Source organism: Aspergillus japonicus, assembly GCF_003184785.1.
Source record: "Aspergillus japonicus CBS 114.51 unplaced genomic scaffold BO86scaffold_17, whole genome shotgun sequence".
Classification (NCBI taxonomy): domain Eukaryota; kingdom Fungi; phylum Ascomycota; class Eurotiomycetes; order Eurotiales; family Aspergillaceae; genus Aspergillus; species Aspergillus japonicus.
In genome coordinates, this window is record NW_020291654.1 from 438,999 (window position 1) to 464,885 (window position 25,887).

The 25,887-nt window shown below is 47.6% G+C and overlaps 9 protein-coding genes across 9 annotated transcripts; 4 read left to right on the forward strand and 5 right to left on the reverse strand.

Annotated features, from left to right (window-relative positions):
- Window positions 1-649: 649 nt before the first annotated feature.
- Window positions 650-2,242, forward strand: BO86DRAFT_310700 (RibD family protein; the record flags this gene model as incomplete). Its single annotated transcript, XM_025667879.1, has 1 exon — window positions 650-2,242. One exon carries the CDS (start codon window positions 650-652, stop codon window positions 2,240-2,242), a length of 1,593 nt encoding a protein of 530 aa, XP_025528854.1.
- Window positions 2,243-3,113: 871 nt separating this feature from the next.
- Window positions 3,114-5,045, forward strand: BO86DRAFT_336868 (RCC1 domain-containing protein). The gene is made up of 2 exons (XM_025668927.1): window positions 3,114-4,024; window positions 4,074-5,045. The coding sequence occupies exons 1-2, from the start codon at window positions 3,200-3,202 to the stop codon at window positions 4,896-4,898; spliced, it is 1,650 nt and encodes a 549-aa protein (XP_025528855.1). The 5' UTR covers window positions 3,114-3,199; the 3' UTR covers window positions 4,899-5,045.
- A 17-nt stretch (window positions 5,046-5,062) lies between these two features.
- BO86DRAFT_388466 (Chromosome segregation in meiosis protein 3) lies at window positions 5,063-6,255 on the reverse strand. Its single transcript, XM_025671856.1, has 3 exons — window positions 5,839-6,255; window positions 5,702-5,780; window positions 5,063-5,644 (listed from the first exon to the last, which is right to left on the reverse strand). The coding sequence occupies exons 1-3, from the start codon at window positions 6,051-6,053 to the stop codon at window positions 5,210-5,212; spliced, it is 729 nt and encodes a 242-aa protein (XP_025528856.1). The 5' UTR covers window positions 6,054-6,255; the 3' UTR covers window positions 5,063-5,209.
- Window positions 6,256-7,469: 1,214 nt separating this feature from the next.
- BO86DRAFT_388467 (putative NADH-ubiquinone oxidoreductase 21 kDa subunit) lies at window positions 7,470-8,483 on the forward strand. Its single transcript, XM_025671857.1, has 5 exons — window positions 7,470-7,593; window positions 7,660-7,676; window positions 7,730-7,935; window positions 7,996-8,198; window positions 8,282-8,483. Exons 1-5 carry the CDS (start codon window positions 7,534-7,536, stop codon window positions 8,348-8,350), a joined length of 555 nt encoding a protein of 184 aa, XP_025528857.1. The 5' UTR covers window positions 7,470-7,533; the 3' UTR covers window positions 8,351-8,483.
- Window positions 8,393-9,633, reverse strand: BO86DRAFT_388469 (nucleoside deaminase). Its single transcript, XM_025671858.1, has 5 exons — window positions 9,376-9,633; window positions 9,212-9,316; window positions 8,857-9,065; window positions 8,706-8,803; window positions 8,393-8,652 (listed from the first exon to the last, which is right to left on the reverse strand). Exons 1-5 carry the CDS (start codon window positions 9,436-9,438, stop codon window positions 8,561-8,563), a joined length of 567 nt encoding a protein of 188 aa, XP_025528858.1. The 5' UTR covers window positions 9,439-9,633; the 3' UTR covers window positions 8,393-8,560.
- Window positions 9,634-9,926: 293 nt separating this feature from the next.
- atrA (protein kinase MEC1) lies at window positions 9,927-19,138 on the forward strand. The gene is made up of 27 exons (XM_025674389.1): window positions 9,927-10,038; window positions 10,132-10,819; window positions 10,870-11,507; window positions 11,565-11,869; window positions 11,922-12,317; window positions 12,372-12,524; window positions 12,585-12,681; window positions 12,742-13,224; window positions 13,275-13,517; window positions 13,576-14,805; window positions 14,861-15,401; window positions 15,461-15,938; window positions 15,991-16,279; window positions 16,336-16,433; window positions 16,481-16,573; window positions 16,633-16,794; window positions 16,883-16,979; window positions 17,028-17,222; window positions 17,271-17,556; window positions 17,608-17,805; window positions 17,872-17,996; window positions 18,058-18,140; window positions 18,199-18,321; window positions 18,392-18,479; window positions 18,537-18,621; window positions 18,684-18,802; window positions 18,855-19,138. The coding sequence occupies exons 2-27, from the start codon at window positions 10,225-10,227 to the stop codon at window positions 19,044-19,046; spliced, it is 7,392 nt and encodes a 2,463-aa protein (XP_025528859.1). The 5' UTR covers window positions 9,927-10,038; window positions 10,132-10,224; the 3' UTR covers window positions 19,047-19,138.
- BO86DRAFT_388472 (uncharacterized protein) lies at window positions 18,859-20,023 on the reverse strand. Its single transcript, XM_025671859.1, has one exon. It carries the CDS (start codon window positions 19,860-19,862, stop codon window positions 19,323-19,325), a length of 540 nt encoding a protein of 179 aa, XP_025528860.1. The 5' UTR covers window positions 19,863-20,023; the 3' UTR covers window positions 18,859-19,322.
- Window positions 20,024-20,644: 621 nt separating this feature from the next.
- Window positions 20,645-23,323, reverse strand: BO86DRAFT_336880 (putative AAA family ATPase). The gene is made up of 2 exons (XM_025668928.1): window positions 21,449-23,323; window positions 20,645-21,396 (listed from the first exon to the last, which is right to left on the reverse strand). The coding sequence occupies exons 1-2, from the start codon at window positions 22,955-22,957 to the stop codon at window positions 20,665-20,667; spliced, it is 2,241 nt and encodes a 746-aa protein (XP_025528861.1). The 5' UTR covers window positions 22,958-23,323; the 3' UTR covers window positions 20,645-20,664.
- A 1,068-nt stretch (window positions 23,324-24,391) lies between these two features.
- Window positions 24,392-25,446, reverse strand: srgA (Rab family GTPase srgA). The gene is made up of 4 exons (XM_025677541.1): window positions 25,443-25,446; window positions 25,203-25,388; window positions 24,880-25,147; window positions 24,392-24,815 (listed from the first exon to the last, which is right to left on the reverse strand). The coding sequence occupies exons 2-4, from the start codon at window positions 25,230-25,232 to the stop codon at window positions 24,493-24,495; spliced, it is 621 nt and encodes a 206-aa protein (XP_025528862.1). The 5' UTR covers window positions 25,233-25,388; window positions 25,443-25,446; the 3' UTR covers window positions 24,392-24,492.
- Between the last annotated feature and the right edge of the window lie 441 nt (window positions 25,447-25,887).

Here is a 25,887-nt window from a genome sequence, read left to right on the forward strand (position 1 = left end):
ACGAGTTCAACAGCCAAAAGTAAGCCATGCGCCGGTGCTTTCCCGCAATTCGCAATTAAAGCTAAGACGCCAAGACCTAGACCCGCCTCGATCGTTCAAACCCGCTCACTCTCAGCAACCAACCTACCACTAAACTTTCAGTTGGATTCTAGATACCTCGAAAGTGAATGAACACCAGAGAGAAGTCTGGCAGAATGTCGCATCAGCCTTCATCTTCCACACAACACTAAGCATTCGCAATCCCATCATGGATATATGCTGCATCCCGCAACCTAAGAACATTGCCCTGTGCATACACCCTTCTTCACGAAACCTTTAAGACGAGGGTGCAGTGCCCGACATGGGACATGACCATGATGACGCATCTGACACGACTACGAAGTCTACGCTATCCAGCCCCGAGGATGAACCGTTGAATGATGAAGTTTTGGCTCGAGCGGATAATCAAGGGGAAAGGGCCTCAATCACGAATATGGTGACATCCTGTGAAGAGGAAGACCAAAGTGGTCAGGAACTCGGCAACGTGTCAGATAGTCTGACTACTGGAAGTCAAGCTGCATCTGGAGCTGTTGGTGCTAGAAAAAACGGGACCGCTTCGAGCTCCGACGCCCCGGCCTTGCAGAACAGCACGATTTTCCCGTCAAGAGAGATGAGCACCAATTCTGGCGACACACCCACGTCGCAAAATTCGGGCTTGCCCAAATGTGACTGTCTTATCAACAACCCCCCCAACATTTCCAGAATTCGACGAGTAATGTTCGAGTGCAAGGATCCTATAGAGATAAGTCTTGAGGAGTTTGAGACTTACTGGCCGTTCATTGATAACGTGTGGGTAAAACAAAGGTCTAATTCCAGCAAAGAGGGGCACTGTACTACGGACTATTATATGTGTCGGTTGCGACGTCCAACTCATCGTACATCAGAAACACGGCCTCTGCCCGAAGGAAAACGGCCTCGGAAGAAAAGGGTGCGAGAGGGTGGCATTTGCAATTTTCAGATTAAAGTGGTGAAGTTCGAAGGGGCTTATTCAACTGTGACCATTGCGAGGACTCCGGGAAGTAGCCGTGTGCATTCGCATGACCTCGATTATATCGACAAGGTGAAGCGAAATTCGGGGCTCATGGAGTTTGCACGCAGGGAAGCAGTGAAGGGATATCTACCATCTTCCATCTATACCAAATTCCAAGAAGCACCTGCGAAGCTCGAGGAGGCAGGTGGCAAATTCCTTACGGTGACAGATGTCCGCAATGTTTCAGCAAAGTGGAGAATCCAGAACCCTGAGGTGAAACTCGTACCGCATGATGGTTATGAATACCAAAAAGGTCATGGAATCGTGAGAAAAGGGGGAAGTGAAAGCAACGGCGGCAGTCCGGTTCCATCGAGTACGACCCCGAAGTCATCGTTACCACCAGACACTCTTTCATTTCCTCAGTTTTCCTTGGAGTTCCTTGAACCATATCTCCCGAAGCACGATGAGCGGCGCCCGTTTCCTCATGTCACCCTATCTTACGCATCTTCCATGGACTCTAAAATCTCACTTCTTCCAGGCATGCAGACAGTGCTCTCGGGGCCCGAAGCTAAGCTTATGACGCACTATCTGCGATCTCGTCACGATGCTATCTTGATTGGAGTTGGGACGGTCCTTGCTGACAACCCGGGCTTGAACTGTAGATTGGAAGGGGCGGGAGGCTACGGCGGCCTGGGGAGAATGTGGCAACCGCGACCCGTGGTGATTGATCCCACCGGTAGATGGCTCATTCATCCTGAGTGCCGCATGCTTAGGACTGCAGTGGATGGTAAAGGCAAAGCGCCATGGGTTGTGGTATCGCCGGGGGCCCGCATCCACCCCCAGAAACTAGTGATGCTCAAAGGCTATGGGGGCGACTTTCTTCGAATCATGGAATACAATCAGGATTGGCGCCTGCGCTGGGAAGCCATTCTGCGCGCTTTGGCATCCGAGGGTATCAAGAGCGTCATGATTGAGGGCGGAGGAACTGTCTTGAGTGAGCTGTTAAATCCTGAATATGCCGATTTTATTGATTCCATAGTTGTGACTGTCGCCCCCACTTATCTTGGCTCTAGTGGAGTGAGTGTGAGTCCAGACTCTAAGCGCGATGGAGAAGGAAAGCCGAATGCGGCCTTAAATCCCAAGGATGTGAGATGGACGCCATTGGGTCAAAATGTTATCATGTGTGGCAGAATCCGCTCGGAGGTTTCCCTCAATTCCCACATTCAGGAATGAGAAGACTGTGTTTCCTCTGCTCTTTGTATCTTTATTTCCCTCTATGCTCCATTCATTTGCCACTCACTGGCCCTTCCTTGTTGACATGGTACTACATCCCTTTGCACGGTGCACATAAAGTCAATGTTAATATTCATGAATGGAAGAAATCACCTTAAGTCCAAGTCTTGAGCTTATAATCATGATTTGATAGCTATTAGTAACGTCTCGCAAGCACATTAGAGGTAGGAGCCATATACAGATGTCTAAGTAGAAGCCACGCTAGTTATATTTGAGCCCTTATGATAACAAAAAGGGACATATTTGTCACATGGTTAGAAAAAGGAGTGTAAACAAAGACACTACTGTCAGTACTGTCAGTACTGTCAATTCTTGCAAACAATGAAGTGCCAGAGCTTGTTGGAACAACTTTGTAATTCACTTACCCAACATTTGCATATTGCTGACATGCTTTGTGGATGGGAGACTATGGAAACAAGAAAAGTATGGTTAACTTGCTCTTTCAGACTTTCTTGGTTTGCTTGCCAATTATATGTTGCTTATATACAGTGCCTTGAGTACCATACTTGCTACGTAGACTAGTACAACTTAGGTTGTTGTTGTTGTTGTTGTTGTTGTTCTTATTTTATTAGTGTACCAGTAACTACAATAGGCTGTTGTTCCCTTCAGCTAAAAACAGCAAAAATAACAACAGTCACGGGTGGCATACCCCAGTACCTAAACCCGCTCCCAGCTCCCCCACAGAAAACCATTTCAACTGAACTGGTGTTGTCTGTGATATCCTCCTTAGATACTGAATAGCACGCCAGTCTCCTTTCATTTGATCTAATTGTTTTCATCTGTCTCTCTGTACTACTCGGTATAAACATCTCCCCCCCCCCCCCTCTCTTTTGTATAGCCTTTTCTATACTGGGTTTAAAACCAACTCGTGGCGGGTTGGTCTGCGTTTTCTCAATAATGCCCCCAAAGAAAGGTGCATCTAAGTCTGCTGGCAAAGGCAAGAAGATGAAGGCAGCGACTACTGCGGCTGCTACGACGGCCATCAAGGCGAAACGAACAGCAATGAGCACAGCTCCAAATACCGCAAACCACTCTACCAACACTAATGACGCAGCCATTTTCAATACCAAGGCTCCAAGGGAAGCCAAGGTTAGCAAATCTAGTGGACGTTCTAGCCAAGGAACGACCAGAGCTGTATCCGCGAAGGCTGGAAAGCGAAAAGCTGATATCGACGAAGAGAAGCCGACCCGCGAACCGAAAAAGGCTCGTGTAGCCCGACCTCGGGTGCCGAAGCCAAAATCAAAGATCATCATCAACAGTGCTCCCACCACCCGTCTAAATGTCTATGTTTGTGGCGAAGGCAGCTCTGGTGAACTCGGTCTTGGAGCGGGAAAAGCCGCCATCGATGTAAAGAGGCCTCGTCTCAATCCGCATTTGCCAGCAGACCGGGTCGGCGTTGTACAACTCGCAGTTGGTGGCATGCATTGCGTGGCACTTACGCACGACAATAAAATCCTCACATGGGGTGTCAATGATCAGGGGGCGCTTGGGAGGGATACCACCTGGGAGGGTGGTCACAAGGATGTGAACGAGACTAAAAGCGACGACTCGGATTCAGACTCTGACGATGACACTGGCCTCAACCCGCACGAGTCGACTCCTACTGCTATCCCTTCTGACGCTTTCCCAGAGGGTACTACTTTTGTGGAAGTCGCTGCTGGCGACAGCTCCAGTTTTGCTCTTACAGATGAAGGTCAGGTCTATGGTTGGGGAACTTTCAGGGTATGTTAGCTCACGCGCCAGCTGCGTAGATTAAGCTGACCATATCAAGAGCAACGACGGGATTCTAGGCTTTGACCCTAATAACAAGGTCCAAGCTACTCCCACGCATATCCCCTCGTTGAAAAAGATCAGGCACGTGGTCTGTGGTGATAATCACGTTCTCGCTCTAAACGAGAAGGGCGCCGTATTCTCATGGGGTTCTGGCCAGCAGAACCAGCTAGGCCGCCGTATCATTGAGCGGAATAGGCTAAATGGGCTTCAGCCGCGCGAGTTTGGTCTACCAAAGAATATCGTGCGCATTGCTTGTGGCGCTTTCCACTCCTTCGCCGTCCACCAATCCGGCAAAGTCTACGCTTGGGGCCTGAACAGTTTTGGAGAAACCGGTATCAGAGCCGGTGCGGGTGACGACGATGCTGCTATTGTCCACCCTACCATTGTTGATTCGCTGTCAAACCAAGGTGTCACTCAACTTTGTGGTGGCTCTCACCATTCACTCGCCGTCACTAGGAGCGGCCAGTGCCTCGTTTGGGGACGATTGGATGGCTACCAAACGGGACTGAGGATTGACACACTCTTAGATGAAGCGGTTATGAAGGATGAGCGCGGGCGCCCTCGCATCCTCATAGTACCGACTCCTGTGCCTGGGATTAAGGCCAATGTCGTGGCGGCGGGTTCAGATCACTCAATAGCAATCGATAGCAATGGCCATCCTTGGTCGTGGGGGTTTTCCGCTACTTATCAAACCGGCCAAGGGACACAGGATGACATTGAGGTAGCAACTGTTGTCGAGAACACTGCTATCCGGGGAAAGAGACTGAACTGGGCGGGTGCGGGGGGCCAATTCTCCGTATTCACCGAACCTGTGATGTTATGATCGGCTTCGAATGGGCAGAGCCTTCCACAAGAGCTGTAGCTGGTTCGAGCCCGACAGTGCTGATCTTAGCCTGACTCTGTACATTTGCAATTTTCTAGCTCTCTTCTCTTAAACGGCTACGTTCAATACTCGAGATCTTTACGCACGGCATGTAAATCGACTCTCCCCTTTCTTGGCGGGATTTAGGCTCAAAAGCACCACCATCCGTATTATATACGTGTCCTTGGTTCGGAATAACGCCTGTGCGTCTCAAATCTCAGTAATATCTAATAGTCCGGCTTCGGATGGCAATTGACAGGCAGAACAAAGACCTAGGCGCCATGGTTTCCATCTTCAAATTCTCGTAGAAGGACATCCAACTCATCATCTTCAGGAGTATCATCCACTACGCGACTTTCAGGTATCTGTTTGTTTGACTCTCGAGTTGGCGCATGTAGCTGTGCCAGGTCGAACATTATGTCCCCGCGTTCCGAGTTAGAAATCGTTCCGCCCAATGCTGTGTCAGATGCCTCTGCCGTAGTAGCAGGGTCCATGTCTGCACCGAAATCATCGAGAACTTGCTGGTTTGTTTCAGCCGCCAGCGCTTTCGGCTTCTCTTCATCAATCCACTCCCTTCTCATCGTCTGCAAGCGCTTAGAGTGCCCAAGTTTCTCGATCATGGCCAGACCATCAGCGAATTTGGCACGAGGATATAAATCATCGAGCCATAACTGGTAAAAGTTCAAAAGCCGGGCGACGTCAGAAAACTGTTCCATGAGATTAGCAGTCGGAGAAAAGTGATCTCAATGTTGGTGGTCATAGACCTCGTGCCCTTTGCCCTTCAGTCTCAGCCTCTGCCTGGACGTGCGGCGTAGCTTTGGTATCCCCGAGTGCGAAAGCAACCTAGGCGATGGATAATTAAGCAACTCGGGTTCTAATGAAGTGTGATCATCGGCCTTACCTGCTCTCATCTAATTTCGCAACAAATCGGCGGTGCTTGCTAACCTGGACCTTATCGTCCACCCCTAGAATAGGCTCTGTTGGGTCCTCGTTCTTAGACCCTACAGTGATGTTCGTTTGAGGCTGTTGCCATGCAGCATCAAGGCCGGCGTCATAGTCAAACAGAGAATTGTCATGGCTTGTTAGTGCATCAAGTGGTTCCGTTGAAGTTTCCATATTCCAGGCGGTCCTCAACTCTGGAGATGACGGGGATAAAAACAACACACTCAGTTTTTGGAGTGGCAAGCCAAAAAAAAAAAGCGACGAAGTGTAGGTGGGCAGGACTAGGTAGATTATGTTCATCGAAATATGGAGTAAGTTACCGTTTGCCTGCTAGTATAAGCGTGTATGTACAGTGCTTGCAGTGGGCGGCGACGCGGTTTGCAAGCTCGGGACGCGTATGACCAATGAGACAAGTTTCTGGGCGATTTACTCATTATACACTGATAAATGAATGCAAACCGGCTAAAATTCTATGGCTACCGGCACTGTATTTGAAATACAAGCCCTGTGATGATAGTCTTATACCAGGGACTATTGGGCATTTGACGATTAGTACTACTGTCAGGATTCTTTGTTAAGAGATTTTTAATTCTTTCTACTAGAATTATTGGGATCTATAATGATGTTAAACATTTTGTTATGTATGTGTATCAATTAGTATCATAGATACAAATTTTACGCCTCCACTATCTTCAATTGTAGTGGGCTTAGTACCAGTAGTATTGGAATTACAGCCAGTATTAACAGTAATTATCGAAGCTAGCAGTACTGTGGTTGTTGAAATGGAACTTATATTAGGGATTATTAGGACTTTTTATAGCTGAAAACATTGTAATTAGAGTTCTTACTTTGATTTTTTTTTGTTTTATTCTGGCTATTAGGGCCTTTAGAGTATATACCAATACTATCATACTCTCTTTGATCAAACTTGCATATCATAGTATAAAGAATAGGGACCAAGAAAGCTATACTACTTACTTGCAGGGGCTTGGTTCCGGGAGCTTTAGAATCTCAGCTGGTGTTAATAACCATTACTTTGACCTTCCGATATAACAAAACAATAGAGGCGCATGTACAAATTTGTTATATAGAGTTTTTTGTGATATCGATTAGGTATAAATAAGGATCCGTGTAATATTCTCTGCTCTTAACGACTAAGCAGTCCCTCTTTTTTGACCCATTTATTTCCTATATGGGCAATTTTTAGGCCTTCGACATAGCGAAATTTGAGGATTTTGGAGAAAAGGTGTTGGACCGAAATTTGTGATAAGGCGATCAAGCGAGATTTGTATAGTAAACTAACCATAGTATTATAGGAATCCATTGTATACTAAGATTACGCTTTGACACTATTTGTTATATCGGGAGGTCGCAGTATTATTGTAGACTCAGGGCGTCTTCCAATGTTAACCTAGTACGAAATATCCCGTACTCCATTAATACACTATCACTGGCACATTAAGTGCGGTATTCCATGTAGTCCACTGAAGTATATTTTGTGATGACTAAGTCATATGCGAACCGCTAGACTCCAGCAGGTAAGGCGGTGGGCTTGCTTGGCAAGACTCCCTTCGAGTTCCAACTTCATTGCGGCAGAAGCCCAATCCCCAAAGCACGATTATTACCCACCCTCTTCTGGCCACGCCAAACGATCATGGCTACCGATCACAAGGCAACGCTTGTCCCCCCAAAGCGGGCCAACACCGACTATCCGGTATGGCTCTAAGATATCTCTGCAAATCAATCCAATGGACGACTAGTACTAATTGATTCTCCATAGCTAATTGACTCCGACCCGTATGGACCCGCTTCAATCATTGATAATCGCAGAATCTCACACTAGAACTCAGGCATTTGAGACGAGTCGTCGGTTATGCACGACCCTCTGATTATGCTGTAGCAGGTGGACTGGCTGCTGCTTCTCCACTTGCTTTCTGGATCATGGAGAGGGTGAGCCCGTCGCATGTCGGCAGAGGCGGCTTCGCTCCTGTCATGCGACTAGCAACAGCAATTGGTCTCGTTGGAGGTCTACATATCTTCTACCAACGATCTTGCAGTGAGTCCCATACCGCAGCCGGGGAAAAGTACCATTACGGATGCTAATCTGCCGTTGTAGATCGCTTCTATGGTTTCACAGAAAACTCACGGGAAGTCGAAATGGATATGAGAGAAATGGTAGACAAGGTCAAAAAAGGGGAACCCCTTTACGGAACCTCTCAGGTTTCTCCATACTTGCAGGGAGTTGCTGCTAGAAACTCGCGTTATTCTCAGCTTTTCAGCCATGTCATCCCATGGGTCAATATCGTCAACCACGATCAAGTAAGTACATCAGATATCCATGCAAGCCTGGTGAATTGGCGGAGACCAGGCATTTCGAAACTCGGATGCTAATCCTTTGAAAGCATGGCGTCGACACTGCGAAATATTATCAACAAGCGGAACGGGAGCTCGAAGCGGAACGCCTGAAATAGCCGTATCGCTCACTCTGAGTATCTGGCGGAATGAATAGTGACAAACATTAGATATGCCCTTGTTTCTTCTGTTTCCGCGAAACCAGTTGTATACGTATTTATATTCTAGCGCAATGTGAAACCCTCTTCAACAGCTTGCCTTTATATTGGGTAAATCCAGACAATTGGCTGCAGGATACGAAGGCATTTTATGAGTTGGTATTCCATACTTCAGATAGTTGGGCTCGAAGCTTGACTGCCCGGTATGCTAGTTTCAAAGCTCGTCTTGAGCTCACGGTGTTTCTTAGGCCGAGGCTTGGGAGCTGAGCTGCAATCAGCGAGACAAATGACTGATAATGACCGGACTCGTGCATACCATTTTCATTCTCTTGTATGTAGAAGCGCCGAAGTAGCATTATAGCTTCTTCTCGAAATAGCCCCCCATGTACCACATATGGTGGGTCTATCGAGAGGCTGATAAGCGATCTATTAGTGGCAAGAAACTATCACGGGGGGTGAAAACGAACTCGGAATGCAGCGAGAGGATGCTGCCGGTCCCTCCGAATCTGTCGTTCCCGCAGCCGAAATAAACGGTACGTATCTGATATTGCCTCAAAGCAGAAGCACACATAACACACGGCTCAACAGTCACATATAGGTCTGTCGAACGAAGAAGCGATCTAGGGTGGTTTTCAAGCATTTGCTCGATGGCGATGAATTCAGCATGTCTTGTGCCCTGTGTTTCATTAGCTAAGATGTATCGTAGGGTTAATTCAAGCGAAATATGTAAGAGAAACCATTATTGTAGTAGGATTACATTCCAAGACACCAAAAACTATGATCAGCGCTATTTAGGCTTACCGCGCCTGGGCAGTTACCTACATTCATGGATTTATTGGTGTCATTCATCCCTGAACCGACGATCTCGTTTTTGTAAACCAGGACGCATCCTACCGGCGTCTCGCCTGTCTCAAGTGCCTTTTCACCCTAGATAAAAAACAATTAGTTTTCTATTCTTCTATAGCGAAATCAGTATCCACAGATACCATTATTAATGCCTGCTTCATAAAGTACGCATGACGTGAGTCCATGCGATCAGGCACTGCCATGATGATTTCCGGGTTGAATGATCGTGAGGCAGTTGACAGGAATTGTACTGGAGGAGAACCCAAGGAGAGGAAATTTTTAGCACCTAGAAACTACGGCCGTATCAATTTGCTGGTTTGACTTGCATGGAACTGCAGAGATCGCAACGGTGATGAGATTAGTAAATTTCTTCTTGTCTCAATTGATTCTTATGTAAGTAATTTCAGACTGAGGTGCAACGGAGTCATCTCCACAATTTTCAACATTCTACAAAGTGTACTTACTGTGAGATAACTACAGCATAGTCCTACCCTCAACATGTAATCAGTTATTTTATCCGGACTAAGTGGCGCAGTGCCCCACTTCAATGTATACACGTACAATAAATCTATTGTACAGTGCCTCGGGGCCGGGGTAGTAACCATATAGTTACGAGTATGAGTACGTACGAAGTATAGCACATGTAACAGGACTCGGTCGTCATCCTTCGCTTTGGGTCTTGCATCAACAGAGAGTATCAGGCCTCGAAATGACAGGCCTTAAAACAGCAAGTGCCTAAAACAATTCCAAACTCCAACGAAGACGAGGCAGTCGGTAGTTCTTGTGGATTTAAATTTGGAAATGTATGGAAATCTATGATTCTGCCCGCCGCCTTAATGTGATTATGTGATGATCGGATCGAACCCGAATAATAACCCTCTCCCCCCATCCTCCAGAGATTGTTCGATTCGCCATCACCTGTCGATGCCCAGCTTCCGCATCGCTTAGGATTTTTGAATACACATCCACCATGTGTGGTTGCATCGCCAATGGCAACAATTGAGCGCAAATCGTCTCGATTCTCCACATCGAAGACCAGCCGATCGAACGTCGCAGGAACGGTTTCTACAACCCTGGCGGCGCAGCTGGTTCCGCGTCTGTCCTCGCAAGGTGACCAGACGCGTATCCTAACCAAAGAAGCTTTCTCACAACTGCGACATGAACTCCTTGAAGGCAAATACAGCCAGCTGCTATCTAATGACAGCGTCGCCGATGTAAAAAAGCTTCTTTGCATCGCCCTCAAAGCCGGCCTCGAGCCATGTATCGAGGATCAGGGGCGCCACCGGGAGGCCCTAGCAAACCAGCTCTGGGACTGCCTGGATATTATACAGGCCGTTGTCGACAAAGCACCTTTGGTTCTCGTTGAGGTTGCAGATCCGGAGATTCTGGGAAATGATGAACAGGTTCCCCTGTACTCGTGGCTGCTTGTCCGACTGCTGCGAGCGGCAAGTATCTGGGAGATAGACAGACTTAGAGAAAAAGTCAATAGCATCCTCTCGAGCATAACGAGTGTGCCCAATAATCATGCCAGAATCTTCCATTCTTTCCTATGTATCTCTTCGTTCTTACGATCATGCACCATGGGTTTGTTCATGCGTCGCATCTGTGTCGGATGTCTGGCTAACCTCCTCTAGACCTTCTGTGCTCTCTAGAGGCTTTTCATTCTCAAAGGTTATCTAATGAGCATGCGACCAATTCTCCTGTAGTCAACTTGAAGCAACAATTCTGTATAGACCTTGTGAAACTCCGTCTTCCGCATGGCTCATTCAATAGGAGCATCAACTCAGGGTCATTGCTCCAGAGCTTCTTACTCTGTGCTGATATGTTCAAGTCTAACATACACGCTTATACTTCATCTGACGCCCCTTTTAGTCGGCATGATAAGATATGGCTTCTGAACGGTTATCAGCGCCTGTGGGACCTGGCCATTTCCCGGCTCCAAAAGACTTTGCCCGCTCCGAAAGATATAACCACACAGATTTGTGTCCGTGTGATAGCCGCAGCTGGGACTCTCTTCACCGAGGGGAGATGCATAGATCAAGACTTCGAGTTGGTCCATATTGTTCTCCAAAAATTGGCAGATATTTTGACCACAGACGACCTAAGGGATTTTCCAGTTGTTCAACTAGAATTGAGCCACCTCTTAAACAGAGTCGTTGACATGTTGAGATGTACAGTGCGTCGCACTAGCATCACGGACAAATCGATTCTTTTGAGGAAGGCAATGACGGAGAGACTTGCATTCTTTCGGTCTTTAGAGCCGCGTCTTCAGGTGACTGGGCTCGAATACTCTGTATATGTGTGCATTTGAGGCTAATCGTATAGGTAGGCATCGATTGAGAATCTTCTGAGAAGAGCCTTGCCATCAAAAGCGGAGTATACCACTGTCTTTGAGACTTCTGTCGCTCTCACACAGCACGTAGTGCCAGGGGTTGCTCAGTCACAAGAGTCACGCACCACTAACCCAGCAGTTGATAACACTGAAAGTGGTCATTCCGTGAAGCGCCGCCGTGTTTCACATTCTGATGCAACTATAACCAACCGCAGTATGCCGCACAGGCTTGTGTCTGAATTACTCAAGTTGCTTTGTGATCAAGACTCCAGCGACATCAAGGACCTTGGACCTGCTGTGTCGTAAGTCACACTACAATAAAATGTATAACAGATACCTAATCCTTGGCTGTAGTGAGTATTTTGGCGAAATTAGTGAGGAAAAAAAATGCGAAGTTCTACACACCCTAGGGCTTTTACCTTGCGCTATGGCTAGAAGCTTGGCACGCATTGACGGCGCTACCTCGAACGATGCATTGCAATGTCGCTTTTGCGACGATGAAAGCAGAAAAGATCGTTTCGACTCGAACGATCAATGCCTCAGGGCTGACCTACTGGGTGACGTGTTTGCCTCCATATTACCTACGCTGTCCCGCAGTGCGCCTCTGAGAATAGCTGCAATATCTGCTTTACGTAGGGTCATCATGCATGCTCCGAACTGTGAATACACGCGGCTCGCCACCTCCGTCTTTGGGGACTTCTATCTACACTCTTTGAGGAGCTCTATAAGAGAACTACGAATTATGGCTGGGTATGTACTCTTGGAAATGTGTGGCCTAGCGGTGGATGTTGATGATGTTCCTAGTCTTTCGATTACTTCGTTTGTTCAGAAAAAACTGGACCGAGATGTTAGGCACGACAACTTCATAAGAATCTTGGATTGGGTACGCGGGATCGCAGAGAAGAAGGACGTTTATTATCATGAAAGTTGTATCTTGACACTTTGTCGGCTTGCGATGTAAGCCTTCCTTGATTCATCATCTTGCTCATGTCGCTAATGATATTTTCAACCATGAAGGCTTTCCTATGACGAAGAAATGAACATCATTTTGCTGCGCCTTGTTGAATATCTGGGTCACTCGAATCCATTCGTCTGCTCCATCGCATACACTGAAGTATGTGTGATTCATTTAAAAATTTCCCTTCAGATCAACATTGGACTAACCTCCTTCCAGCTCTCCAGACTGGCGCAAAATCTCTCACTCACTCCCGCTGGCTTGTTTCGACCATTCTGGAGAACCATCTCTGTGACCGTGGTCAAGGGCTTCCAATCTCGCCCTTACATGGCAGAACAGCTGTGCGATCTCCTAGGGATGAAAGTCGATGACTTCTTACGATTAACTGAGGTTTATGTTTTACCTTACCTCGTGCTCACACAGAAACGAGACATCATCGCCAGGGTAGGCTCCACGTACAAAGAAGTCAGAACGCCGTTCGATATATGCTCAGAGAAGAACAATCTCGCCGCTATACTAGCGTTCTTGTTGAGCCAGCCATCATCATCAGACCCGAAAGATAGTATAATGTCCACCCTATCCACAGTGGATGCCGCCTTCGCTGGACGTACCCTAGCCGAACTCTTGAGGGTCGAGCCGATTCTCATCGCATGTGAGATTCTCAAGAACTTGGGGGACTCGAGCGTCAAGAAAGGAGCAAGGGTAGGTGTGCACTCAAGGCTTGCTGGCCATGGTCACTGAATGTTTCACAGTTCCAGCGAGCACTTCATCTCCTCGCCACCCTTGTCCCACGGAAATCCGCCAATGCACAAAAACGAGGCAACTTGATCGGTCACTTCATTGAAGAGCATGTGCTTGGCATCATCACACAATTTGCACATGCCATAAACGATTTTCAAGTCAGACAGTCACTCATGGAAAAGAAAAGAAATCTTGCAGCTATTGGAGAGATGATCAAGGTCGCTCGAGGTCACGTCAGTAGTGCTTTGCCGCAGGTCTGCCCTCTGAACCTCCCTTGAGTCATGTTAGTGCAATGTGGCTGACTTTAGTTAGATATGTGCATGCTTACGATCCGCACTCGAAATCAAGGATTTGTGCAATCATGCATTCATGGTGTGGAGAGTTCTCATTAGCACACTTCAGGAGGAAGAGGTCGAGCCCCTCATTGATCAGACAATGTCTATAGTGATAAAGTACTGGGACATGTTCACCGAAGAAACACAAAGTCATGCTCACGACTTGGTTGGTTATATCATACACCACCATAGTGATGTGGTACGCGATAGTTTCCATACAATGCCCTCTCTTTCTTTGATCCCGAGGCTAGCCAGCCTTGAGGTGGAGATCAGCGAGCTTAGAGGAAAGATGGACGTTCGGAGTCAATTTTTGGCTTTCATTCGTCGCAGCCAAAGTGAAAACGCGGTGGTCATTGAGCAAACTTTGAAGGAGCTCGTTGCCTTTCTTTCTGGCAACGAAGAATTTGTTCATGCCTCGGTGCTTAGTGAGCAACCAGATCCGGTTGTTTCACAGCTCACTCGAGCCTTGCTTGATTGCTGTGTCAAATTTAATGCGAGCTCGGAATCCATCACTATTCTCTCGGCTCGGTGTCTGGGACTAATCGGCTGTCTTGATCCCAATCGAGTAGACACGGTAAAGGAGAAGAAAGATATACTGGTCCTATCGAATTTTGACAGCATGGAGGAGACATTTGACTTCATCTTGTTCTTCCTGCAGCACGTTCTCGTCGAGGCATTTTTGTCGACATCTAACACGAGAGCCCAAGGATTTCTCGCGTATGCAATGCAAAATATGCTCAGGTTCTGCAACCTTGACTCGGCCGTGATTAGCCGGTCTCGAGATGTTCAGGGGGAGGAAAAATATCGACGCTGGATGCAACTGCCTGAGGCTGTTCGCAACATCTTGACTCCATTCCTGACATCAAAGTATACAGTTACGATTGGTGCCATCAACACTAATTGCAAATCTCCTCTCTTTTCTTTGGAATTGACGCATGGCAACTGGCTTCGAAGCTTTGTGCAAGATCTGTTACGAAGTGGGAACGGCGATAATGCACGACTCATATTTAGCGTCTGCAGTCGCATCGTTAAGGGGCAAGATATCTCGATAGCGTCATTCCTTTTGCCATTTGCGGTTCTAAATCGCATAGTTGGCGGAACGGAAAGTGAGAAGCAAGATTTGCAATGCGAACTGGTACATACCTTGTCTTATCCTCTTCCGCAATCGAACAATGATGCATACGAGAACATATTGTTATGCAGTCAGGTCAGTTTCCCCTAGATTGCTCACTTCGCAGACCACTGACCAGCACCTGCCCCAGAGTATCTTTGAGGTTCTGGATTATCTTTCGCGATGGTTACAAGGAAAGAAGAAACAACTCAATAGCTTCAAGCATCGCAGCCATCACGTTAGTCGTACCCACAAGGAAGCGTCTCGCGAAATGCTACTGGATACGTACGCATCGCAGGTGAAAGCCGTGGAAGCCTTGTTGATTTCAATACCCCCAGAGATCATATCAAGGAGAGCAGTCGAGTGCAAGTCATTTTCACGGGCCCTGTTCCATTGGGAGCAGTACATTCGTCAATCCAATAGTCAGTCCGGCACACGGCAGCCTTCTGGAACCGAGTCTCTGTACCAGCGTCTTCAGGATATCTACAGCCAGATTGATGAACCAGACGGCATTGAAGGAATTTCGTCTAGTCTTCATGCGCTGAACATCGATCAGCAAGTGCTTGAACATCGCAAGGCAGGAAGGTGGGCTACTGCACAGAGCTGGTATGAGCTACAGGTCCAGAAAGATCCAGACAACGGCGTAGCGCAATGGAATCTGCTTACTTGCCTTAAGGAATCAGGACAGCAAGGTATGCCGTCAATTCGCATCTGTTTGCTGCAACTTTCCAGACTCACTCGTGCTGCACAGATGCTATTCTCACCAGATTCGAGGTTCTCACAAGTCCTGTTCTAAGGAGTAAGTTTCTTCCCTTCGCAGTTGAAGCATCTTGGATTACCGGGAACTGGGGTCGACTACACAGTTATCTACGACTTGGCTCGCAGGATACGTCGGATTTCAATATAGGGATTGGACTCGCTTTCGACGCACTTCGTCGTGACGACGGGGCAAGGTTTGAGCAGCTAATCAACGGTCTGCGACTGAATGTTGCCAAGTCACTGACAGCCAATTCGGTGACTTCCTTGCAATCATGCCATGACAGTATACACAGGTTGCATGCTTTATGTGAGATCGAGTTCATTGTCAAGATAGGACACGAGTCTTGCATCGAGCAAAGGTCACGGTCAGAAGTGCGTGCTGTTTTGGACCGTCGCCTGGACATCTTAGGAGGATATATCTCCGACAAGCAATACCTGCTTGGCCTTCGGAGGGCAACAATGGAATTGACGTATGGACTTTTCTCCTGTTTTATGATACGCCGACTGACTGTACACTTGAAGGGGCAACTTTTCCGATTCCGAAATAGCAGCTGCTTGGCTGGCTAGTGCCCGTCTTCTCCGGAAAGGCAATTATACCAACCAAGCATATCAGTCGATGCTTCATGCTGCCCGCTTGAAAGACCGAACAGCCACTATCGAACACGCCCGACTTCTGTGGAAAGACGGTCACCACCGGAAAGCGATACAGACGCTTGAAGGTGCAATCATGGCTAATGAATTTTCAACGTCAGGCGATTCCGATTCCGGATCCCTGCTACGTGAAAAACACCAGAATATTCTTGCAGCTAGGGTATATCACCTTTATTGAATGATGTAAAGCGTCTAACCCGGATCACCTCTCTCTAGGCCCACTTGCTCCTGGCAAAATGGACGGATCGTGCCGGTCAAACTCAATCGGATGTTATCGTTCAGAGGTTCAGGGAAGCCATAAAACTTCAGCCAAGGTATTTGTCGAAGTTCTCTGTGAGAGACTTATGCTAATCATAAGTAGGTGGGAGAAAGCACATTATTATCTGGGAAAGCACTACAACAAAATATTGGATTCTGAGAAGGCAAAGCCACTAGGGAAGGAGGCACAGATCTAGTACGTTTGCCCTATCATGCTCCCAGAGGCCTGAAGCAGTTCTATCTTACACGTTCTAGTTTGAGTGGCGAAGTCTCAAAGCTTGTTGTCGACAATTATCTACGATCATTGGCTCATGGAAATAAATATGTTTTTCAATCACTCCCCAAAGTGCTGACGCTGTGGTTGGAACACGCATCCATTGTGGAACAGCCATTTGACCCTAAGCGCGGAGACAATGAGTAAGTCACTTTAGTTACTTCTTCGTTGTTTCGACAAAAACGGCCTTTTGCTTGTCTAGTCACATCAGTTGTTGACATTCCTGAAAAGGGATTTTCAAAAGCATACCCTACAGCAGCGAAAGAGAAGCCTCGAAGACATACATTTGCAGCTAAAGAAGTACATACATCGAGTCCCAGCTGCGTTGGTAGGTCCAGTGACTTCAGTTTGCAGCATAACATACTAACAAATTCAGCTGTTCACAATTCTTCCTCAGGTCCTAGCTCGTATCTGTCATCCGAATACCACGGTATACGACCTCTTGACAAAGATTGTGGCCAAAGCTGTGAATTCGTTTCCTCAGCAAGGGCTATGGACAGTTCTCGCTGTGGTCAAGTCGTCTTCTAGAGACAGAGCCTCGAGAGGTATTAGTTGTCTCCAGAGAATTACAGTATGTCAACATGAAAAATGAGCAGTTCCTGAGGGCTAATAGATGCAGGACATGAACAAGAAATCGAAAGCAGAGTCATCCGTGTCTGACATGCGTGCGATGGTTAATCAAGGCCAGAAATTCTCAGATGAGATGTTGAGACTATGCATAGCACGCATCGAAGAGAAAGTATCAAGGGTAAATCTTAGAACTCTTGGTTTCAATCATAAAGTGGCCCCTTGTCGACTTGTCGTGCCTTTTCAGGCAATGTTAACACCGATCTTACCAGCCAGTCATGATTCAGAATATCTCAAGAGTTTCAGGGCCTTCCCCAGAGAAGCAATCACAATCGAAGGTGCGAAGCCGACGATGCCCACAACTTAACGTGCTTGCTGATCATGTATAGCTGTCCTCGACGATGCTCAAATCCTGAATTCACTTCAAAAGCCACGTCGTATCAGTATTCGAGGGTCCGATGGAAGGATTTACAGCATTCTATGCAAACCTAAGGATGACCTTCGCAAGGACCAACGCCTAATGGAGTTCAACAACATGATCAATAGATTCTTGAAAAGAGACGTCGAATCGAGCAAACGTCGAATGTGTAGGCATTATACTCCCGGACAGCTTTTAACTCTTCCCTCTTCTGATCTTATGTATTGCTCGACAGACATCAAAACGTATGCGGTGACGCCACTGAACGAGGAGTGTGGACTCATTGAGTGGGTGGATAACCTCCGCACGTTGAGAGAACTTGTCATCAAGCTTTTGAAAGAGAGAGGAATTTCGCCAAATGCAGGTCTCCTACCGCGCACGGGTCGGAAAGCTGAGTGCTAACCCGGCTTCTACTATACAGTACAGCGAGATCAGGCAAAATCTCAATGAAGCCTGCTCAGAGGCTTCGAAACTCGATTTGTTTTCAACCAAGATTCTTGCTAAGTACACGACACAAAAGACAAAATCCCGCTACAGGCTGGTTGGGCTAACAGACAACTAGATTTCCTCCGGTGCTCTATGACTGGTTTGTCGAGATGTTCCCTGAAACGGAAGCATGGTTTGCAGCCAGGATACGTTACACTCGATCCTGCGCTGTTATGTCTATGGTTGGTTATGTCTTAGGGTATGGCACCTAGTTTTCTCAGGCTTCCTAGCATTGTTCCAGGATGTTGGATTTAACAGACTTTTAACAGGTTAGGTGACCGTCATGGTGAGAACATTCTTTTCGAGGAAGGGACGGGGGGGGTACTACATGTTGACTTCAATTGCCTTTTTGACAAGGTGCGTTGGAACTTCCCAGCTATAGTTATGCTCTTTCAAAAGCTAATCCTTCTCAAGGGCTTGACCTTCGACAAACCTGAGCTAGTTCCTTTCCGCTTGACGCAGAATATGGTGGATGCGTTTGGCGCCTATGGCTACAATGGTTAGTGGGTTGGGAAATTTGAAAGGCATGAGCTCTGAGATATTGACAAGCATTCAAAACAGGTCCATTTCGCAAAACTTGCGAGATAAGTCTAAGATTGCTTCGCCACAATGAAGATGCACTCATGACTGTCCTGGAGACTTTCCTGCACGATCCGACCACAGATTTCATAGGGAAAAAAGTAAGCGTGCCGAATCCCCAGAAAGAGATTTTTGATGCTCAGTAATTTATAGCGTCGCACACATGCAAGTGTGCCTGATACACCCGCCGGGGTACTAGAAAATGTTCGCAACAAACTCCGAGGTCTCCTACCGGGGGAATCTGTCCCACTTTCCGTCGATGGCCACGTCGACGAATTAATCATACAGGCAACCGATAAGCGAAACCTGGCAGCTATGTATATTGGCTGGTGCTCCTTTATCTAGACTGGACAGACCCGCACACATATTTGTCATATTATAAGTACCTCGATAGCTCTCTCGGTAGATACTTGAATGCACAGGGCTACGGGCCGTTGGACTGGGAAATAATGTCCTATTTTGTTTAGCTATTACTGGTAGGACTGGCCCTTCTGCTTATTTTGCCTGAAAACTTCACTTGGTATGTTGATGACATTTCGGCTTGGTGACCATCCACAATCTAGTAATGAGTGCAAGTGGTGTGTAGATTGTTCCAACGACGACGGCAAGTTGATTTGGAGTCTACCGTGTGGGATCATGCCGATAACGGCCTTTGGTCTGACTCGGGCTCCGACTTCTCTCACTGCAACTGCTGTACTCATAACTGCTGTAGCTGGGACTGCGACGTCGACGGCGAGGAGTGTCCACTCGTGGGTGTGGCATCCGTCCTCTCGGTGATGCCGAGGGAGTTCTTGAGGAACATGATCGGGAGCGGCGCGGTGATCGAGAGCGCGAAGGAGAGCGTGGCCGGTAGATATCATGCCTATCCATAGGCCGCGAGCGCCGGGCTCTTCGTGGCGGCGTTGACCTTTGCAGGAACGGCGAACGGCGGGAAGCACGACTTTCTAAGGGTGAACGGCCAAGGCCCTGGCTCTGACGGCCGAAGCTTCCTCTGTTGCCTTGATTTTGTGGCGGCGGCGAGCGCGAGAACGCCTGCCTAGGCAAGACAATGGACACACTTATAACAGCACCGTCGAGCTGCGCTTCGTGCATGTGTGCGATGGCGGCCTCTGCATCAGCGGGGTCGTGGTAAAGGATGTAGGCAGTGCCTCTATTGGTCATGACTGCGACTAGTTAGCATCCATAGATTATGACCCGCGGGAGCTCGTCGAATTACAAGCTTTGTTCATGGGCAAATCGAGAGTATGTATCTCGCCGAACCCCCCGAAAATTTCGTGTAAATGTGATTCGGTAACGTTTTTGGTGAGCTTTTCTACAACAATCTTTGATGCAGTTAGCGCGAGAACGTGTAGCTAGCCAAGCGTGTGTCCGTGATCAACAAACCTTGGAGCTTCGTGGCAAGGCGAGTGAGGGACTGGGCGACCGGCTGTAACCTTCCCTCCCATATAACCTGGAAGTCTGACTCCGACTCCGACTCCGAGAATGCGTTCGAGATCGAGACCTGCTTGTGAATCGAGTGCCATTGCGCCGGCCGGAGATGCGATCAACGGACGGACTTCGCGTCCCACTCTTGTACCTTGTCTCTGAACGAGGGGATTCAGATCGTCGCGATGATCTAGCGTCTCGATTGAGAGAAGTGTAGCGCGGTGAGCGGTTCGAAGGGTATTCCCGAGGCCTGTCAGACATGCTGTGTTGTCGGGCCTAGATCTGGAAAGTTGAAGTCAGAAGGTTGGCTGGAAGTCTGGCGAGGTACTGGCAAAGAGGGTGGGTGGTGTGGAGCTTCCCGCCTCCAAATGTCATAAGAGCCGCGGCGGCCAGTAATTAGACAAGGGATTCGCAACTCGGGAATGCAAATACGCAGGATCTATTTCGCTTGTGACCTTTGTTTTTGACCCAAGCCAGGAGTAGATGTACATTTTCAGCGTCTTACTATGAATCAATACCAGACGCATCGTATATATTTCTAAATATCAGCTGTAGCGTTGCCCCATCGTTCGTACTCCTCCACAACGGCGGCTGTTATTTGCCTGCGAACCTGCTGGAGTGCATATTCGAAATGTTTCATTCGAATGTCCTGCTCCTGTCCGGTCTCCTCTTCCTCATCTAAAGCAGCATCACCGGCTGTCTCGCATATACTAACAATCTCCGCTCCGGAGTATCCTTCCATTTTCCCAGCTAGAGCTTCTATCTCTACTTCGGGATGGACCACAGACTTACTGAACCAGATGCTCAGGATCTCCTTCCGGGCCTCGAAATCCGGAGGCCCTATATAAAGGATATTATCCAGACGGCCGGGGCGCATCAAGGCCGGATCAATGACCTCAGGCTTGTTGGTAGCCGCGACGACCAACACATTCCTCAGCTCTTCAATTCCGTCCATCTCGTTCAATAGTGTTGTAAGAACATTGACCCCGCCCTGGGATGAGCTGCCACGTTTCGAGGCTATAGCATCAATTTCATCGAAGAAGACGATGCTAGGCCTTGCGGACCGTGCCTTCCGAAAAATCTCTCGTAATGCTCTTTCTGACTCTCCAACATACATGCTCAGGATTTCAGCACCTTTGACTGCCAGAAAGTTCAATCCTGCCTCCGTAGCCAGTGCTTTCACAGTCAGCGTCTTGGAGCAACCCGGTGGCCCATATAATAAAATGCCCTTTTTACTATTCACATTCAATCTCCTCATTCGTTGTGGGTGCTATTCCGGGGAGTCAGCGTTGTCAAGACATGATTAAGATACGAAAATCTACCTTTAGAGGTCTCTCTACTGCCTTTTGGAGGCGTCTTTTGATCTCATGCTGCCCACCAATGTCCGACCATCTCACTTTAGGGGTTTCCAGAAAGACCTCCCGCATTGCAGTTGGTCGCGTCTCCTGTAGAGCAGAAAGAACATCATCATCATCGATTTTGAGGGAAGTATCTGCATCCAAAGCCATTTGGCCTGTATTTGAGCCATTGTCAGTGGCACAAATATGTTTCTCCGTCGACTGGCGTTTCCGTGCCTTTCGACAGACCAATTGGAGCAATGCAAATAGATCAGCACCGACATAACCATGCGTTTTTTCCGCTATGAGATCTATTAGCGTGTCACTCAGCGTAGGGGACGGGTTTCCGCATATGGCACGTAAGATTTCACTTCGAGCCTGCGCTGTTGGCACTTGAAGCTCGATCTCAATCGCTAATCGATGGGGTGTCCTTAAAACATCATCAACATCGTTCGGGTGCCGAGTCGCGGCCACAACCAAAACTAGAGCACCTTTCACCATGTCCAGACACTCGCACACAGCGGCCGTCAATGATTGAGTCTCCACGGTGTTTCTTCTCGGCGCTATATACTCCAGTTGGTCGATGATTATAGCACTTGGTTGACAACGCATTGCCTCCTGAAAAGCATTGCGCAGCTTAGATTCAGCGTCACCAGAGTTCCTACCAAAGGTAGAGGAGCCAATGTTGAAGGTTTTTCTCCACCCTGCCGCTTGGATTTGGCCCAATAGCGCCGTCTTGCCGGTTCCCTTAGGACCATAGAGCAATATACCTCGGCTATGCTCATAGAATGGAGGCATGGTCAGAGTACTGGCATCCGAGTTGAAATCAGCAAGACTTTCGTTGATACTATCGATCTGCGGCTGCATCCCACCCAAGCCAACTGAATGCACTTTCAGATAGGCCTCCCTACGACTCACTGGTGCCACGTCCTCACCAATGATGATTTTGCTAGTGCCTGTGAATTTGAGCAAGGTATGATCACCGTTTTGACTTTGGCCTGACATGCCAGCCACTTTAAAACTGCGTCTCTGGCCTTTAAGCTCCAGCTCGAAAACAAGACCGATAGCAATTGCATCACATCTCGCCAAAGGGAATTCAAGTGACCATGCCCAGTGGTTTATGTCGCTGGAAGGTATGATGCCAAATTTAGTAATCTTGTCATCATCTGAGCAATCCACTATGGAGACCGTCTGTGCTTCTTCGAGTGGCGCATCAACTTTGCTGATAGTGACTTTTTCGCCAATCTTATATCCGTAGCAATCCTGTAGAGTCCGAGAGGTCTGAACGACGGTATTCTGGATATTCTCGACTGCATTCCAGGCTATAGCATATTTGGAAACTTCTCCAGAGATATAGAGGGCGCAAACATCACCAGCCCTAAGTTTAAGGGCGGCTAATGAGGAAGATGATAGGTATACGCGAAAGGCATCTCGATGATCGTTTCTGGTCTGTTTTGAGAGCGGTCGAACGGTGAAAGACCGAGTCTCAGACATTGTGTATAATGCGAAGCTTGGAAGTATCGGCCGAAAGAGATTGGCTTCGGGTGCAAGGATCCCTCTCTTCTAAAAGAAGGCAGACCACGAAGTAAAGGAGGTTTCAGTATCAATTAGGTTAAGCCCAGCGCTTACTGAATCATTTTTTGAATGGTCGCGCGTGATGCAATGGCCAAGGAACAAGGAGAGCGAACACTTCGAGTGCGTGCCAAAGTCTGACGGGGCTGAGTTGTTAAGAAGCAGAGACTTTGTGGATATGCGGATGATTGTCAAGAGCTCACTATATTTGAGCCATATCTGTCAAGGAAAGAGCCAGAGTATAGAGATAGGGAGACGGCGTAGACACTTTAGGAGCTTAAGTTTCTTTTTTTTTAGGAGCGGGGGATATGCAGGTTGCCCCACTCGCACACTTTTCTACCTACGTAGTAGTCTAGCTAGGCACAGAACCAATTGCATTTGTTCGTGTATCGCATTCGTCCGAACCCGAGTCAGGGAAAGTGCCACAAGCAGTGTATTCTTGGGTGTGTATTTTCTTTTAGAGGGCATTTATCTGACACATATGGGCTTGTGAAACCTCCCGTCAGTACTTATGACTCTAAAAATCTAGGTATAGTACCTTGGTCGTAGATAAGTTGTGAAGGAATCACAAACATCAAATCTGAATGCCAACCGGCTCCTGGACTATTTGCAAGTTCCTACTTAGACATTTGATTTGCTCGTATGTATTTTGCCTATGAGTGATCACTTTTGAGCCGTCTTCTACAACTACCCCACATGAACTGTTCTGTTTTCGGACTACATGCCGCTATCGACCAAGAGGCTGTTACTGAGATTAGACGGTTTGTCATTCTAAACAAATTATATTCGTCTTGACACCGAGTACGATCGTTGTCCGAGACTCTGTATACCAAAGCAATGACTGATATAAATACTATCAACAGTTGCCGAAATTCTGAAATGCCGCCCCGAGTACATATGATTACCGTTGATGATGTATGAGTATGATACCCATAACATAGAATGAGCCCGTGTTGTTGCATATATAGCCCTTACAGCAGAACAACCAATACATTGTTACCATTCCAAGCACCATTCCCATTATATCAAGAGCTAGAAATGCTGGAGATAGGAAATATGCCGCGAATCGCTTCCGGGGGGAAGATACCACCATACTATCTATCCAATGAATGTATCCCTGGGAGTCGGCTACTTTGCTTCATGACAGATCTAGCGGGCCGATGCCTGTTTCGAGAGCAGTAGTGTAATATAGCTAAAGCGACGCATTGTTAAACACACGAGGTTTCAAGCAGAAAGAGACAAATTGCAGAAATAACAGTGTTGTACCTTCACTTAGGCGTAAGTCTTAGCACCAAGACTTTCATACGACCAGGCTATTTCCTTAGCATCTACTGGAGTGTGAGAGCTTTGGTATATTCCATCCACGACACGTGAATCGGCCAGATGTGGGGCAAGGTGTAGGGCCAAAGAGGAACAGGAGGGAGAGAACTTGAAGCATTCAGAGTGGAGAATTGAGATTAGCAACACTTTCCGCTTGTGTTGCCGTTCAAGCCAGAACCTTGCTGGTCTATACTAACGCCCTGAGAGCTGACCTGCTCAGACTTTGATGTGTCCATTCCTTTCTTGATATCTGAAGCAAGATCATAGAAAGCTTTTTCAATGTTGATGTTGTTCTTGGCCGAGACTTCTAGAAATGGAATACCCAGCTCGTTCGCTAGCTGCTGGCCTTGCTCGGTCGATACTGCTCGCTTCTCTTCCCAATCACACTTGTTGCCAATAAGTATCTTGTGAACACCTTCACTCGCATGTTGCTCCACATTGGAAAACCATGTACGGATATCTGATTCAATGAGTTAGATCATTAGCATATTACTCATGCTAGTAATTCCAAAAGGACTCCTTACTCTGGAACGACCGTTCATCAGTGACATCATAAACAAGGAGAATCCCCATTGCTCCTCTATAGTAAGCTGTTGTAATTGTTCTGAATCGCTCTTGCCCAGCCGTATCCCATATTTGGAGCTTCACGCGCTTGCCATCGAGTTCGATAGTGCGGATCTTGAAATCAATGCCAATAGTGGTAATGAACGACGGAGTGAATGAGTCCTCGCTGAATCGCAGTAGACAGCATGATTTACCGACGCCCGAGTCACCGATCAACAACAGTTTGATCTGAGTATAAGTAAGATTAGAAATATGATTCACTAGAGAGGAAACTGCCACCTACCAAAAAGTCGTAATTCCTTGTACCGGCCATTATGGACTGGCCCTGACTACGGAGGTCCAGCAAAGTCAAGCTTCAAGAATTACCCCGCGTGAGGAGCTCGTGCTCAGAATTGAGTCTGATCCAAGCAGGTGTTGCTTTCTACTCCGTAATTCGCCGCTCAACCCTGCCTCCTCGGTTTCCGTTTGACTGATGACTATTAGTACGTCACTTCTCTGGAATTTTCTTCGGAGGTGCAATTACCCTAAAATGGTCTGTGAGAGCTTCTCACACACAGCGCTCAGATGTGACCTCGGAAAGGCTTGGTTTTACCAAGTGATGGTAGTTTGGAGGACTCCGATGATTCAATCGTTTGGCCGGGAGTACGGGGGCTCAGGGGCCGGGACCGGGAGACAAAGGAAAGTGGGTTCAGAATCCTTGTGGGCTAACGTTACCTCCGATCTCTAAATCGACTCCGAACAGATCCTGAAGAAATGTGGGGTGAAGATTGTGCGTCCTGGAGAGTGTATGATATTGAACGATGCCTGTGATAAGATGGCGAGTTTGAGAGTAAGCTAGGGATGCCCTGATAAGTTGCGTGTACAAAGAAGGCCCAAGGCGGAGTAGAACTCCGTAGATCCACTGGTAATACACAGACCAGTAACACCACAGTATCGAACCGCTTGCCCCCATACATACACAGGCCCGC